Source organism: Dinoponera quadriceps, unplaced genomic scaffold (assembly GCF_001313825.1).
Source record: "Dinoponera quadriceps isolate SergipeBrazil2010 unplaced genomic scaffold, ASM131382v1 scaffold1889, whole genome shotgun sequence".
NCBI lineage: Eukaryota > Metazoa > Arthropoda > Insecta > Hymenoptera > Formicidae > Dinoponera > Dinoponera quadriceps.
The window spans coordinates 88490-100660 of NW_014557272.1; the positions used below are offsets into that span (position 1 = coordinate 88490).

The window sequence follows — 12171 nt, forward strand, 5'->3', positions numbered from 1 at the left end:
TCTTAATACGCGATCATTCTTCCCATGATGTTCCCACATTGCGATGCCACGTTTTCGTGTTAAATTTTTAGGTATGGCTGATTTGAGTATAAATATACTGGCTGATATAATAAGATAAAAATTTAATTATGGAATATAAAATGTAACAGACGTGTATATCGTAGTAGAAATGTTACTTAATCTGATTAACACATTTCGATATACCTGAGTAAATTCCGTGTCCAACAACTCGTGATTCTGGCGACTAATTAGTAAAAAATTCACCTCTCAAGATGTGCGCAATTAGTATCTCACCGGAAGCGGGCGATGCGACCGCGATTATGTCGACGGAGAGAAAATATTCAGCGACTTCCGGTACCGAGGATTTTAAGAATGTTTATCTCTCGGAAAAGGATAAAAATGCAGATGTTCGACGCGTCTCGACGATATCATCGAATTCAATTAATAACCTGAAAAGTAACATTTACGAGGGATATGCGTCAAGTCAAAATGACTCCTGTCGAAGAACGAGCGGTATCGAGCACGATGTCATACACTACGGATTTCCTTATTACAGGTGTCATTTAGCTTTTCGTTCGAACGCGAATATAAAAATTCGATTTAACATGTGGAAAATGAATGATATGTTCATATATATTTCCTACACAAGGACAAGTGACAGCAAATCTTATGCTGCTATTGCAAATAGATCAGTATATAGGATGTGTCTTAAGTATACTTTATACTGATCTATTTGCTACGAAAGCATAAAAATTTGTTGTCACTTTTCTCCGTGTAATGCTTAAGCAAAGAAAAGATACAATTAAATTATAAATATCAGTCTTAATTTATATATTAGTCTATTTCTGACATTTTTTATTTCTTTCCTTAAAAATATTTTATTTCTCTAAATTTACTAAATATTCATAAATTATTATTCTCTCGTCCGATAATTCTCTAATTACAATGTAATGTAGAGAAAATTAAACGGTCACAGGAGTAACAGAATCAACAGTTCGCAAGACGCCGTCCTGGTGAAGGACGTAGGAATATCCTGCAGACTATTAAACGATAACACGGATGATCCTGACATGCCGATTTCAGGATTTGAGAGTTACCTCGTCAGACAGCTCAAGCTCGAGTACAACGAATTGTCGAGCATTACGAAGAAGATAAACGCGTATACCAAGGATATTTTGAGTAACTTGTCGTCGAGATGCAGGAGGAAGGATCGCGTTCTTCAGACTTTAGTACGAAAAAAAATGTTTAAAACTTGTAGAATCAATAATTACAATTTAAACTCGTAATCGTTCACTAAAGAACTCTTTGCAGCATGTCGTTTCGAAACATGTGATGGCCTCTCAATATATCGATGAGGTGGGAATTCCTTGCTTGAAATTAAAATTTTGCGATAATACGGAGAAGAAATGTCGATCGTCAAATAATGATATAAATAACAGTTCCGAAAAGGGAATTACTGAGGAAACGCATGGTAACGTGGAATATAACGAATACATTTTTGTTTTTTTACACTTTCAGTTTATATTTAACAATAACCCAGTAAACACGAAGCATCAACTACATTATATCTATGCTATAATTTCTCACTCAATCATGCAAATATAATAAAATACATATCCTATATTACATTTACATTGTCGGATGAAAAATTATAACATAGATATAATGTAACTGACGCTCCCACTGTGTTTATCGTGAAGCGAATAAATAAAATAAGGATCTACAGAATCGCAGTTGCATAATGATAAAGAAACCTTCTCCCTCAGGAAAACGTGTGAATACGAAAAGGCGACACGTACAACCTGATAAAGCTTTCCCGAGAAGAATTCTCGAACTCTCGCCGAAATGCAGCGGCCTGTTGCTTCGCAATTATCTGTTAATGAGGAGGGAGAAAGTATCCAACAGCGCCTCGAAGGCGTCCTTATGTAAAGCTGAAGATATCGCATCACCTGATAGATCGTGCAGGAACCGTGGCTCTTATAAATCTCGCAGGTCCTTTTACGTGAGCAAATGCGATCCTCTAGCACTCACTAATTGGAAGGAAGTGTCTAGGCGGAAGGAATACCGATCTAAGAGCACATTCACTGCCAGCAGTTCCGGCGAGTCGCATTGCACAGTCAGTTGCATTTAATTCGCGAAGCCAAAGAAAGTCAGATTCTCAAAGATAAGGCCGGTTAATTATTAAAAATGTATTTTTTAATACTTCCTTAAAACTGTTTTATATCATTTTCATCGTTTTGTAGTACCTCTTTACACTTAATCGTTTTTCCGCATTTTTGCAAATGTATTTAGGTATCTTATTTTAATTAAAATGCACAAATGTTGTATAAAAAAATATTTGAATACAAACAAATGATGTCAAATGATGACAAATATCAACGACGAACCAGACCGACGAGAAATATGTTATTATATATAATGAAATTATATTATATTCAAATTTTATATAATTTCATATGTTATTAACACTTTTTAGTATATTATATGTAATAAAAAATTATATATATATATATATATATATATATATATATTATATATATTTGGTTATATTACATATTATATACAATGGTAAGGAAAATGACAATGATAATGGTGATGACGGCGATAGATAATGAAGAAGAGAGCAATAGAGATAAAATTAATAATAATTCAATTCTTGGAATTCTTACAAAGTCGAAGTTCGAGCTATCGTTCGAGTGTCGATTCGTCAAATCGATGTATCGTAACGAGAGAAGCAGGGAAAACGATGGCCTGTTTTCTTCATCTACACTCTCTATGCTGAAAACGAGATGGATACGTATCTGAAACTTGAGATATACGTTGAGAGAGTGCAGAAGGCGCAGCTAAAAAAGCTATACCTCTAGTTGGTTCCTAGTCAGGGAACATAATATCGATCATGTAGACAGAGACGCTTCCGAATTTTTACGTGTTTATTAAATAATATATTCAACAGTTTATACATACATATGTTATAATGAAATGTACTATATAATATACGTCGAAGATAATTTATTGTAACGGTGCTATGAAGTTATAACGGATTTAATAAAAGATATTCTGGACAGGTTGCGGGATAACCTGTAATACATGATACACAATCTATCTATATATCTTGTTTTATCTGATAAATAAAAATTTTTTACAATACCTACGGTTCGTCGTTTTGTCGCTTCACTAGCGGAAATATGGTTTCGAGTTCGTGCGAACAAAGAGTTTGGAGAAATCTTGAAATAGACAACAAGGCGCATGTGATCTGCTTCATAAGAAATAATGAATCGTGGAAGGTGATCTTGACAGATCTGATAGAGATTTGGATAGAATACCTAACACACGAAACTATGTTTCGCAAATGTCAGGTACATGAATGAATGAGCTATCTCGATTGTGTGCAATGTCTTGCGTTAATATTGCTCACGTCGATTAAGATCAATTATTTTTAAATAATACAAAACACGCGCGAAGTAAAGAGATGGAGATCAGATTTTATTTTGATAAATCATCTTGCGAGTCTTTCGACGAATAAATATTCCACATTATACGCTTAAGCATTATGAAATGTATTATTTTGTAGGCTTTGAATCCTCTGTTGAGACCTCTCGAAGCTATCGACTGGAAGCAACTGGTAATGGATATGTTGAACGATATCCCTAAGCACGTTGTAGAGGCTTCCGTGTTTCAAATAAAACTGCGAAAAGACCAGGGCTTCATAAAGTTGAAATTCTGGATAGATCTCGTCAAAGGTACACCACGACAGTTTTGGGAGAATGTGACAATGCCGTTCTGCTTGTCATCGATGGAGATAGTTCGCCAACATGAGATCTTGTTGGACCTGGTGAGGAAGAAGGACGAGGAAATCGCGGAGTACAAAGCAGGGGGAGCGGAGCTGATTAGGAGTACGCATTTCTGCAACGTTTGACGGAAGATTACTCAAGTTAGTTATTGATGTATGTGTGATAGCCTCTAAAAGATCGTTACTTATGCCTCATAGAGTATATCGCTACGAAACCGTTCAACGAAGAGTTGTTTCAAACTGACACTGCTGTGTCAGTTGCAACTGACTTTGCAAAAGCATTCCAGTCGGTACTCAATTGTTGCAATACTATAACCTTACCAAGAACGCACGTGAAGATAGAGCCTGCTGAGGCATCTACGAATGGTGCAAGGTATAAATAAATGTATACTATGATGGATGATACATGTGTTACATTAAAAAGAACCACGCAAAAAAATCTTATAGAATTTGTAATAAATAAATTATTTGCCTGATTGTCTGTTTTAGCGACGATGTTTCTGGGATTGAGGAAAACAGGCTTGTCAACTTGTCCAAGGATGAACCTGTGGAGGAAACAAGGCAAAATGAAAGTTACAAAGACGAGGAAAGCGAGGAAAATAAATGTCAAGTAAACCCATCCGCCTGTGGGTCTTCAATTTGGAAGTTGAGCAACACATCTCACAGCATACAAAAGTCCTTGAAAAAGAAGAAGAAGACGTTGAGCGATCTTATATTATAGTGCAATTTTATTCAGCTGTGCAATATCGCTTTAATATTGGTTTCATCGTAAATTCGAATTTTACTTAATGAGACTAGCTTGAAAGCAAAGTAATTTATTCTTGAGAGATGCTATGATTGATTGTTAGTTATTTATTGAAAGGCAGGAAAAGAAATACTATATTTATCTATATCATATATATTTACATATGCATTACATTGGGCTAAATGTAAAAAATAATCTAAGTAGTCTAGATAATATTATCTAATATATATTTTTTGATCATTGAAAACTGTACCGTAAAACTGTAAAGTAAAACTGTACTGTTAAATTGTAAAGTTTAGAACAATAAATCATCAAGAAAAAGTAGAAAAAAAATTGGGCTCGTCCGGGATTTGAACCCGGGACCTCTCGCACCCTAAGCGAGAATCATACCCCTAGACCAACGAGCCACGTTGTATGTAAGGCTGTTTTTACAGACTGATCAGGTGTAATAACACTGATGACATGCACGCATTTCCGCACCAGATGTTATCTATGCCATTAATTGCGCGATAACACAGTCGGTGCGTGGTGTGTGCAACATGGCGGGCGACGGGCAACAAGACTTCAACCGGAGTGCGTTGACGCTCGATCGGGGACGGGTAATCATCGCTCCTGTGATTTTGATTGTTGAAACTAATGCGCGTCATGACGCACGTAGATCGGTATCGTCGAGTTCATTCCCTCCGGCTGCGCTTTATCGCACCTTATCTCCGGCGAAGTAGAGCAAGCGCGTGTTCTATCTTTGAGGAAGGAAGAAGAGCGTAAGAGAATATATAGAGTGTGCAGCTAAAAAGAATAAAGCTTACGTTTATTTGATGCAAAAATTAGGTAGTAAATTATTTTGTTCTTATTTAATTTAATTGGTATGCATGAAGTATTTTTTTTCACGTATATTTGATATACTTGAAGTTTCGCCAATTGTCTCTATATAAGTTCCTAATTAATATTCTGTTTAAGTCGGGATTTAAATTTAAAATTAAAATCGGGAATAAGCTCTTGTCATTCTTTTATTAATTAATATTCTGTTAAATTGAGATCTATGTTTTAAATTAAAGTCATAAACAAGCCCTTGTCATATTTCCACAATAATATCTCTGGCGAAACTTTTAGAATAATTTTACAAATACATGAATCAAATTACACGAGAGGCAGGGATTCATCTTGTGAAATTCTCAATTGCCAATTTCCGAAATTATCGCGTTTTAAAAGCACACATTTATCCCCCCCCCATTCGTTTCCCATCTTCTTCGTAAACTTTTACTCATTAGTTGTCGACAATTTAGGCCTGGTACACCGGTCAAAGAGCGGAGAAGATCCCAAACGGGCTGGTCGGAGTAGTGGGCAGCAATTGCCTTGGCCTGGATCTTTCCTATAACGAACTGACTACCGTTTCGGCGGCGAAGGATTTCGAGAGGCTTCAGGAACTGATTCTGGACAACAACCAACTCGGCGATCTCAAAACGCTGCCGTTCATGCCGACTTTGACCACTCTGAGCTTGAACAACAACAAGGTTCGAGAAATACTTTGTACTTTGTCCCACGTTTCCTCGAGGTAAAACCGAACACGCTTAAGAGACGTCACGAAATGGCAGATCTGTGAGAGACTCTCGCGTAGCATTTGCCAGCCGAATGATAAGATTCTTCCTCCTTCTTGGAGATATCCAACATCGACGGAGCCCTCGACAAGATACGAGACTGCTGTCCCAACGTGGAATACGTGAGTCTTCTGGGTAATCCAGGCTATCCCGATCAGTTGACCAATCCGGCGTCCACCGACGAGGACGATTACGAGCGTTACAGGCTCTATGCGATCCATGTCTTACCTTCGAGCCTGCGCTTCCTAGACTCCCGGCGAGTCACTCAGCAGGAGAGATTGAACGCCGAGATTCGCGGCAAGTACTCTAGGACGGTGAAGCTGGTGCCGGAGTTGATTCACAAGCCGCCCAGCTCGACGACCACTAACGAGTTCGACGATCTGTTCTTCAACATCCATTACACACCCTTACCGAATGCAGTACGCAAGCCGCAGGATCACAAAGGTACACGAGTAGCGCAAATCAGGTGAAATCGCGAAAAATTGCATGACGATAGAATCGATCAGTTAAATTAGCTGGAACATTCGGTTATAGTTTAAAGAATACCTCGACGCTTTGAGGAAATTAAATTTTCAGGACAAATTAATGGAATATTTAAATTGATATTAAAATTAAATTACTAGTACTTAAAAGTTCTAATTGAATTAAATTAAAATATTCAAATTTAAATTGAATTTAAACTATATTTATAATTTAAATATTCTGTTAAATATATTTAATGCGTGAATTATATTTACGTTGAATAATTCCTTCTTCTGAGATAGAACGATCGATACTAACGATGAATCCTTGTCAGGTGCGTACGGCAAGTGCAAGTATCGGTATTCCGGCAAGAATTCCGAAGGCAACCGATTCATCTCGAACAACGATCTTTAAACGAGATTCATTGAAATACTTTTCAACGTGGCCTTAAATACCAAAATATATGCAAAATGTTTGTCTAGTCAGGTATAATTGATGATCATCAATTAAGCACAAAGCGCGAGATATCCCTTTCTCAAATATTATCAAGAGTTGTTCAAACCTGTCCCAAATGATTCGCAAATAGTATTATCAATGTGAAAACGTCTCTAAGAATCATACCATGATAATTATTATATTACCACTGAACTTTCCAATAATTTGTTCGAGAAACAAATTATTACAGCCCCAAATATCGCACTGTTTGTGATAATTTTATATGTCAAATGTAAAATATCTATAGAGTTTATAATAATATTTTGTATAATTGACATTGATGTGTGATTGATATTCAGCTATTTTTCAAACTAGCTCCTCGATTAGATTTACGTTGCGACAGTTCGTACTTCATCCCTCGAAGAAGCGTGTCCGACTGATCTTTGTATCTCTTTAGCAGTGCGTTTTTTTCAACGGTGATCGAGAGAAATGCGAAGCTACGAGTAAACGTATAAAACTTTTATTATCATGTACACCGACGAGCGACATATAAATAAATGTCTGATTCTATTCATTCAGTAACATTAAACGCTATGCACTAACATACGGTAGAGTAACTTGGAGACTTCATCGGACATAGAAAAACGTAACGGGTTATCGTAACAGAATCTTCGACCTTTCTATACCGCTATTGGTCCGTAATGCGTACGACATTAATTATCGCAACGACGCTAAATTCAGTATTTCGAGAATGTCGAAGTCATATATATATATATGTATGTCTATGTATACTTCAGAATTTGTTAGTTAATTTAACACGCACGCTATATATAGCCCCGCGAGAAAGAGAGGAATTAAAAGAATTCGTAGGGATTCGCTTTGCGAATTTACAAATTCCCTCGAAGCTCGAGTTTCACTTCGTAATTTTGAAATTCCCCTATGTCTGTTTTATGATTGTCTGTCTCCTCTTCAAATGCATCCTTAGCGAGAAATCATGAATAAAAAAGAAATCATTTCGGGAAGGTAAGTAGAAATACATTTCCTTTTCATGATATTTCGCCTGTTTCAACAAACGCTTAGTTGGTAAGATAACAGGAAATAGAAAGAAATTCAGACATTTTCCGAAGCAAACTCTCCCGGTCTCAGAAATTGATATAATTCCGCAATTCACGAATTCCATCCGCGATCGTCACCCAAATTGTCAATTAACGATAGATTAAACTCGTCCATTTCCTCGCTGGGAACTTTATATGCTATCGCGCACCGCTCGAATCTCTACAAAACATACGTTAAAGGCAGTTTACAGTTTCCATCGTTAACCCTGTTTGTAGGAAGAGTCTTACATCTAAGTATACGCGACTTACGCGACGTTACACAATCGTATGCTAACAATCGAAGGCTGTATAATTAAGTCGGTTAAGTACGAAGTACGTCAGTTCGGCCCTTCGATTCATTCGGGAACATTCGTGTCGTCGATTCATGCTTGCGCCGCGATTCAGCGATTCAGCGTTTAGCGCCAGACGTGAATGCTCAAGCATTAAACATAAATATCGTAACAGAGATAGTCCAGATTTAACGCTGAACGATAAGTGAGACAGACCAGCGCGCCTTTAGCGCTAAACGCGAGCCGCAGATGTGGGCCTTCCTCTACGATCGTCCTGAAATCGCCGAAAGAAAGCCTCCGTGTCCTTAGAATGGATCCGTGAATGACGAGTTTCTTTCGAGAATTTCAGAGCAGCGATGGTAGTTACTCGCATAAGTATACATGTATAAATATAACATCTATACGAGAAAAAGAGAGAGGGAGAGAGAGGGAGAATATGTGTGTATGTGTGTGTATGTGTGCGTTGTACATGGATGTGTGTGTATGTGTGTGTGTGTGTGTGTGTATATGTGTATAAATCGATGGGAGGAAGCGGTCATATTTAAATCCCTTAAATACACCGTTCCATCGCTTCGTTCGCTCGTCATCGTTCGTTCTCTATTGTACACACTGGAAGCATCTTTCTCTCCAAGAAAGGAAAGTGTCCACAACGTTGTCGTTTCGCGTACCAAACGCCGACGTTTCTCGTCTTGTCCGATTTGTTCGTTGGCGAACGACGGAGGGAAAGCGAGCGGCTGAACAGGAGATCCGTTCTATTTTCTTGAATTCGAGTCGAGTTCATCGTTTTTCCGACACGCAATTGAACGCTCAATGATATCGAAGGCTCTCAAACGTTCGATCAAATGATAAAAAATTTATCGTTGGTCGATTTCTTCAAAAATGAAACATTGTTCGAAAATCGTGAATCGTAAAGTAAGAGAAGAGAAAATATAACGAGACTCCTCGTCCGCTCGCTACCTCCGCTTTCTCACGAACTTTGCACGTATCCGCAATGTAAATTGATATCACATAACATTTTACTACAATTTTACTAATTTTTGGACGCGCTGTTTACCGCAACGCCGAATTGATTTATATTGCACTTGTTCTTCCTTCGCGAGGATTTTTTTTTTCTTTTTTACTAAAGATCATTTCGTCATCCTTCCGCCGTTTTCGCGAATTGATTTTCGGGGACAATCTTCTTTTCTCTGAGGTAGAATTTCACGCGCGAACTCTCCAAGCACACGCGTACAGTTTCGCGACTCAACGTTCGGAACTCGGCGAGAGTCACGTTACGAGAATTCATCGTTTTTCGTTCGTTCCAATACGATGCCGATAATCGTCTCGCCGACTGCTTGGACGGACGCACTTCTGCTTTTACTCGTTATCTCGTTTCGGGCTTTGTAGTGAGGACCTAAGAGTATCTCCTCGAGAATATCGACGATACTTCACGATATTGCATGTGTTTTCATCGCCTGTTCAGCTCGCGTAGTTCTACATGGAACTTCTCGCGCCACAGCGATAAGGAGAAATAACAGGCATAAAAATGTGCGACAAGAGAACGAGAAGTAGCTTGGAAAGAAGGAAAAATACGCTTCGCAAACAATACGTGGAAATGACGCTGTGATGAAAGTTAACCCGTTAGTTACGAGGATAAAAAATTGATGGTCATTCCCGAATGAAACAGCATCGAAGGTAAGCGTGGACTCTACTTAATGATGTAACTTTATCTCGAAAAATATCAAAAGATAACGTGTCAATTGCGCTACAACTCTATCCTCTCAACGTTTGGCACGTTCATTATGTTAATATGTCGTTGTTACGAATCCCGGCTTTGTGCGAAAGAAGCTACGAGTGCAAGGAACCAGGCAAGCGGAAAATAAGATCTCAGCCGCGTTCCACGGGAAAAATAATTAAACAGAAAATATAATTTTGCATAGTCTGTCTCCAAGTCGATCTTCTAAAATGATAATTCTCGTATAAATTCACGTGTAAACGTAAATTTAGATTTATTCATTTTCGCGTGTATATCACGACGTTCTCTATCTACGAAATTATAAATTTCTATTTCTATTATAAATTTCTATCTCATTGCTAAGCGAAGGAAGAAAAATCGCGCGTAGAGAAAACAAACTACCGCCTAACTTTCACTCAAAAATCAGCTAACGCGCCTTTTATATTATTATTGATACGTTTTATATTATCTTTCGAAATAATAACGCGAAGTAACAATAAAGCAAGAAGAGAAATCAAAGAAACAAGAGTGTCGTGCATCACGTACTGGTTGGGTAAAGTTTCACGTGGAAATTAAAAAGTACGATTTACACGATATAGATAAATTTATATAGGACGCAACGTAAGAGTAAGAATAGACAGAGGAGAATCGTTAGTGCGTACGTTATGCAGAGTGCAAAAGCACCGAAGAAACAACGAAATGACGTATATCCCTTCGATCCACCGGGCTGAGGGCCATCCACTTTCCATGGAAGTTTCCGTCGGCGGACCGGAATTCTTGGTCGTGCCAGTTTAGGAGGACCGAAGGACACCGAAAGACGCGAGTCCACGTCGCTCCCGAAGGCACTGATTTTCGTTTCGCGAGTCTGTCGCTTCTCGGGGACTTACGCGACGCTTCTGGAACTATGTACACATATAACGATACTTGGACTAAATCGCCATCTCTGAAAAGCCGAGAGTCTCCTGCGAGTCTCCGAAAAAAGGAAACGAGAGGACTGAGAAGCGCGCCGTTATCCCGATAGTCGTCGAACGGCGCCGTGCTCGTCGCTCGTCGTTCTTAAGAGCCGTTGTTCTTGCCGTGATTGTGCAGGTTCGGCCTCAACGTCACCGCGCCTTCCACCCAGAAGTTCGGCCTCTCGAGCATGTTCTGCCACAGAGACAGTTCACGGCCGGTCGCGTCCATCCAGTCCACAGGTTTCCCGTAGTGCTTCCCTGGAGCGCAGAGTACGAAGATTTATGTTATTTTCCGCGAGAGATGATCAATATTTTAATACTTAGGTTGCCACGTTTCATCCACACGGTGAAAAATGTTGTGTTGAAAACGATCCACTGAAATTTCGGTGTTATTTTAACACGGGGAATATGTTAAAAATATACAAATCAATGTTAACAAATGTTGACATATTCATCTTGTCAGTATATTACTTTTTAACATAATCACCTAGTTAAAGTAAGACAACAATTTCAGCGGATCATTTTCAACATAAAAGTTTTGATTGTGCATATATGGGTGACACGTGAGTTTTCGCAGGTAGCTCCGTCAACCATATGTGTGTAAGTGATAGTTTTAATCATTTTAAATGGGAATAATGTTAAATGGGAATTATGAATTTTTTATGGAGATATTGAATGAAAACAATACCACTTATACAATGTACATATACAAATATTAAAAAACAAAATTTAACATTACATTACATATTTATTATAAAATGACCAAACTTATATGTAATTTTCATGATATTTTAGAAAACAATCCATGCATATAATAGTAGTTGTTATTATATAAGTATATTTTTAAGAATATTTATATATTAGACAAATATGTGAGATGTAGAATATGCATGGAAAGGAAATCATCATACTTTCATTGGACATGGTTCGTTTTTTGTATGTACAATATATATTTGATTCTGTGTACACACTTGTACTGTACGCGTTATGACTTTGGGGACTCTTGGACTTTACACTCGAAATTGGATAATCTAAATGTTAAATATTAGAATAAATATGATATTATATCTTGCAATAATATACGATGCAAGCC

At 37.9% G+C, this 12171-nt stretch overlaps 3 protein-coding genes and 1 non-coding gene across 5 annotated transcripts in view; 2 read left to right on the forward strand and 2 right to left on the reverse strand.

Annotated features, from left to right (window-relative positions):
- The first annotated feature begins 2869 nt into the window (after positions 1-2869).
- LOC106748841 lies at positions 2870-4838 on the forward strand. Its single transcript, XM_014627722.1, has 4 exons — positions 2870-3356; positions 3572-3893; positions 3989-4163; positions 4280-4838. Exons 1-4 carry the CDS (start codon positions 3186-3188, stop codon positions 4509-4511), a joined length of 900 nt encoding a protein of 299 aa, XP_014483208.1. The 5' UTR covers positions 2870-3185; the 3' UTR covers positions 4512-4838.
- A 32-nt stretch (positions 4839-4870) lies between these two features.
- Trnap-agg lies at positions 4871-4942 on the reverse strand. The gene has a single exon. It is a non-coding gene; the product is annotated as a tRNA-Pro (tRNA).
- Positions 4943-5045: 103 nt separating this feature from the next.
- On the forward strand, positions 5046-7601 carry LOC106748850 (leucine-rich repeat-containing protein C10orf11-like). The gene is made up of 4 exons (XM_014627740.1): positions 5046-5134; positions 5819-6046; positions 6193-6574; positions 6927-7601. Exons 1-4 carry the CDS (start codon positions 5075-5077, stop codon positions 7004-7006), a joined length of 750 nt encoding a protein of 249 aa, XP_014483226.1. The 5' UTR covers positions 5046-5074; the 3' UTR covers positions 7007-7601.
- LOC106748849 overlaps positions 7532-12171 on the reverse strand; it is a 67396-nt gene continuing 62756 nt past the window's right edge. For both annotated transcript variants that reach the window (XM_014627738.1, XM_014627739.1), the window contains one exon: positions 7532-11336. In XM_014627738.1, coding sequence (XP_014483224.1) covers positions 11182-11336 — 155 coding nt within the window. In that variant the 3' untranslated portion in view covers positions 7532-11181. The remainder of the gene's footprint in view (positions 11337-12171) is intronic.

Excerpts from the sequence above, each read along its gene's own strand:
- LOC106748850 (XM_014627740.1), top strand. The coding sequence starts at position 5,075 with ATGGCGGGCGACGGGCAACAAGACTTCAACCGGAGTGCGTTGACGCTC. Across the intron at positions 5,135-5,818 it reads TGACGCTCGATCGGGGACGG|GCCTGGTACACCGGTCAAAG; the intron begins GTAATCATCGCT and ends TCGACAATTTAG. Across the intron at positions 6,047-6,192 it reads TGAGCTTGAACAACAACAAG|ATATCCAACATCGACGGAGC; the intron begins GTTCGAGAAATA and ends TCCTTCTTGGAG.
- LOC106748841 (XM_014627722.1), top strand. The coding sequence starts at position 3,186 with ATGGTTTCGAGTTCGTGCGAACAAAGAGTTTGGAGAAATCTTGAAATA. Across the intron at positions 3,357-3,571 it reads CTATGTTTCGCAAATGTCAG|GCTTTGAATCCTCTGTTGAG; the intron begins GTACATGAATGA and ends ATTATTTTGTAG. Across the intron at positions 4,164-4,279 it reads GCATCTACGAATGGTGCAAG|CGACGATGTTTCTGGGATTG; the intron begins GTATAAATAAAT and ends TGTCTGTTTTAG.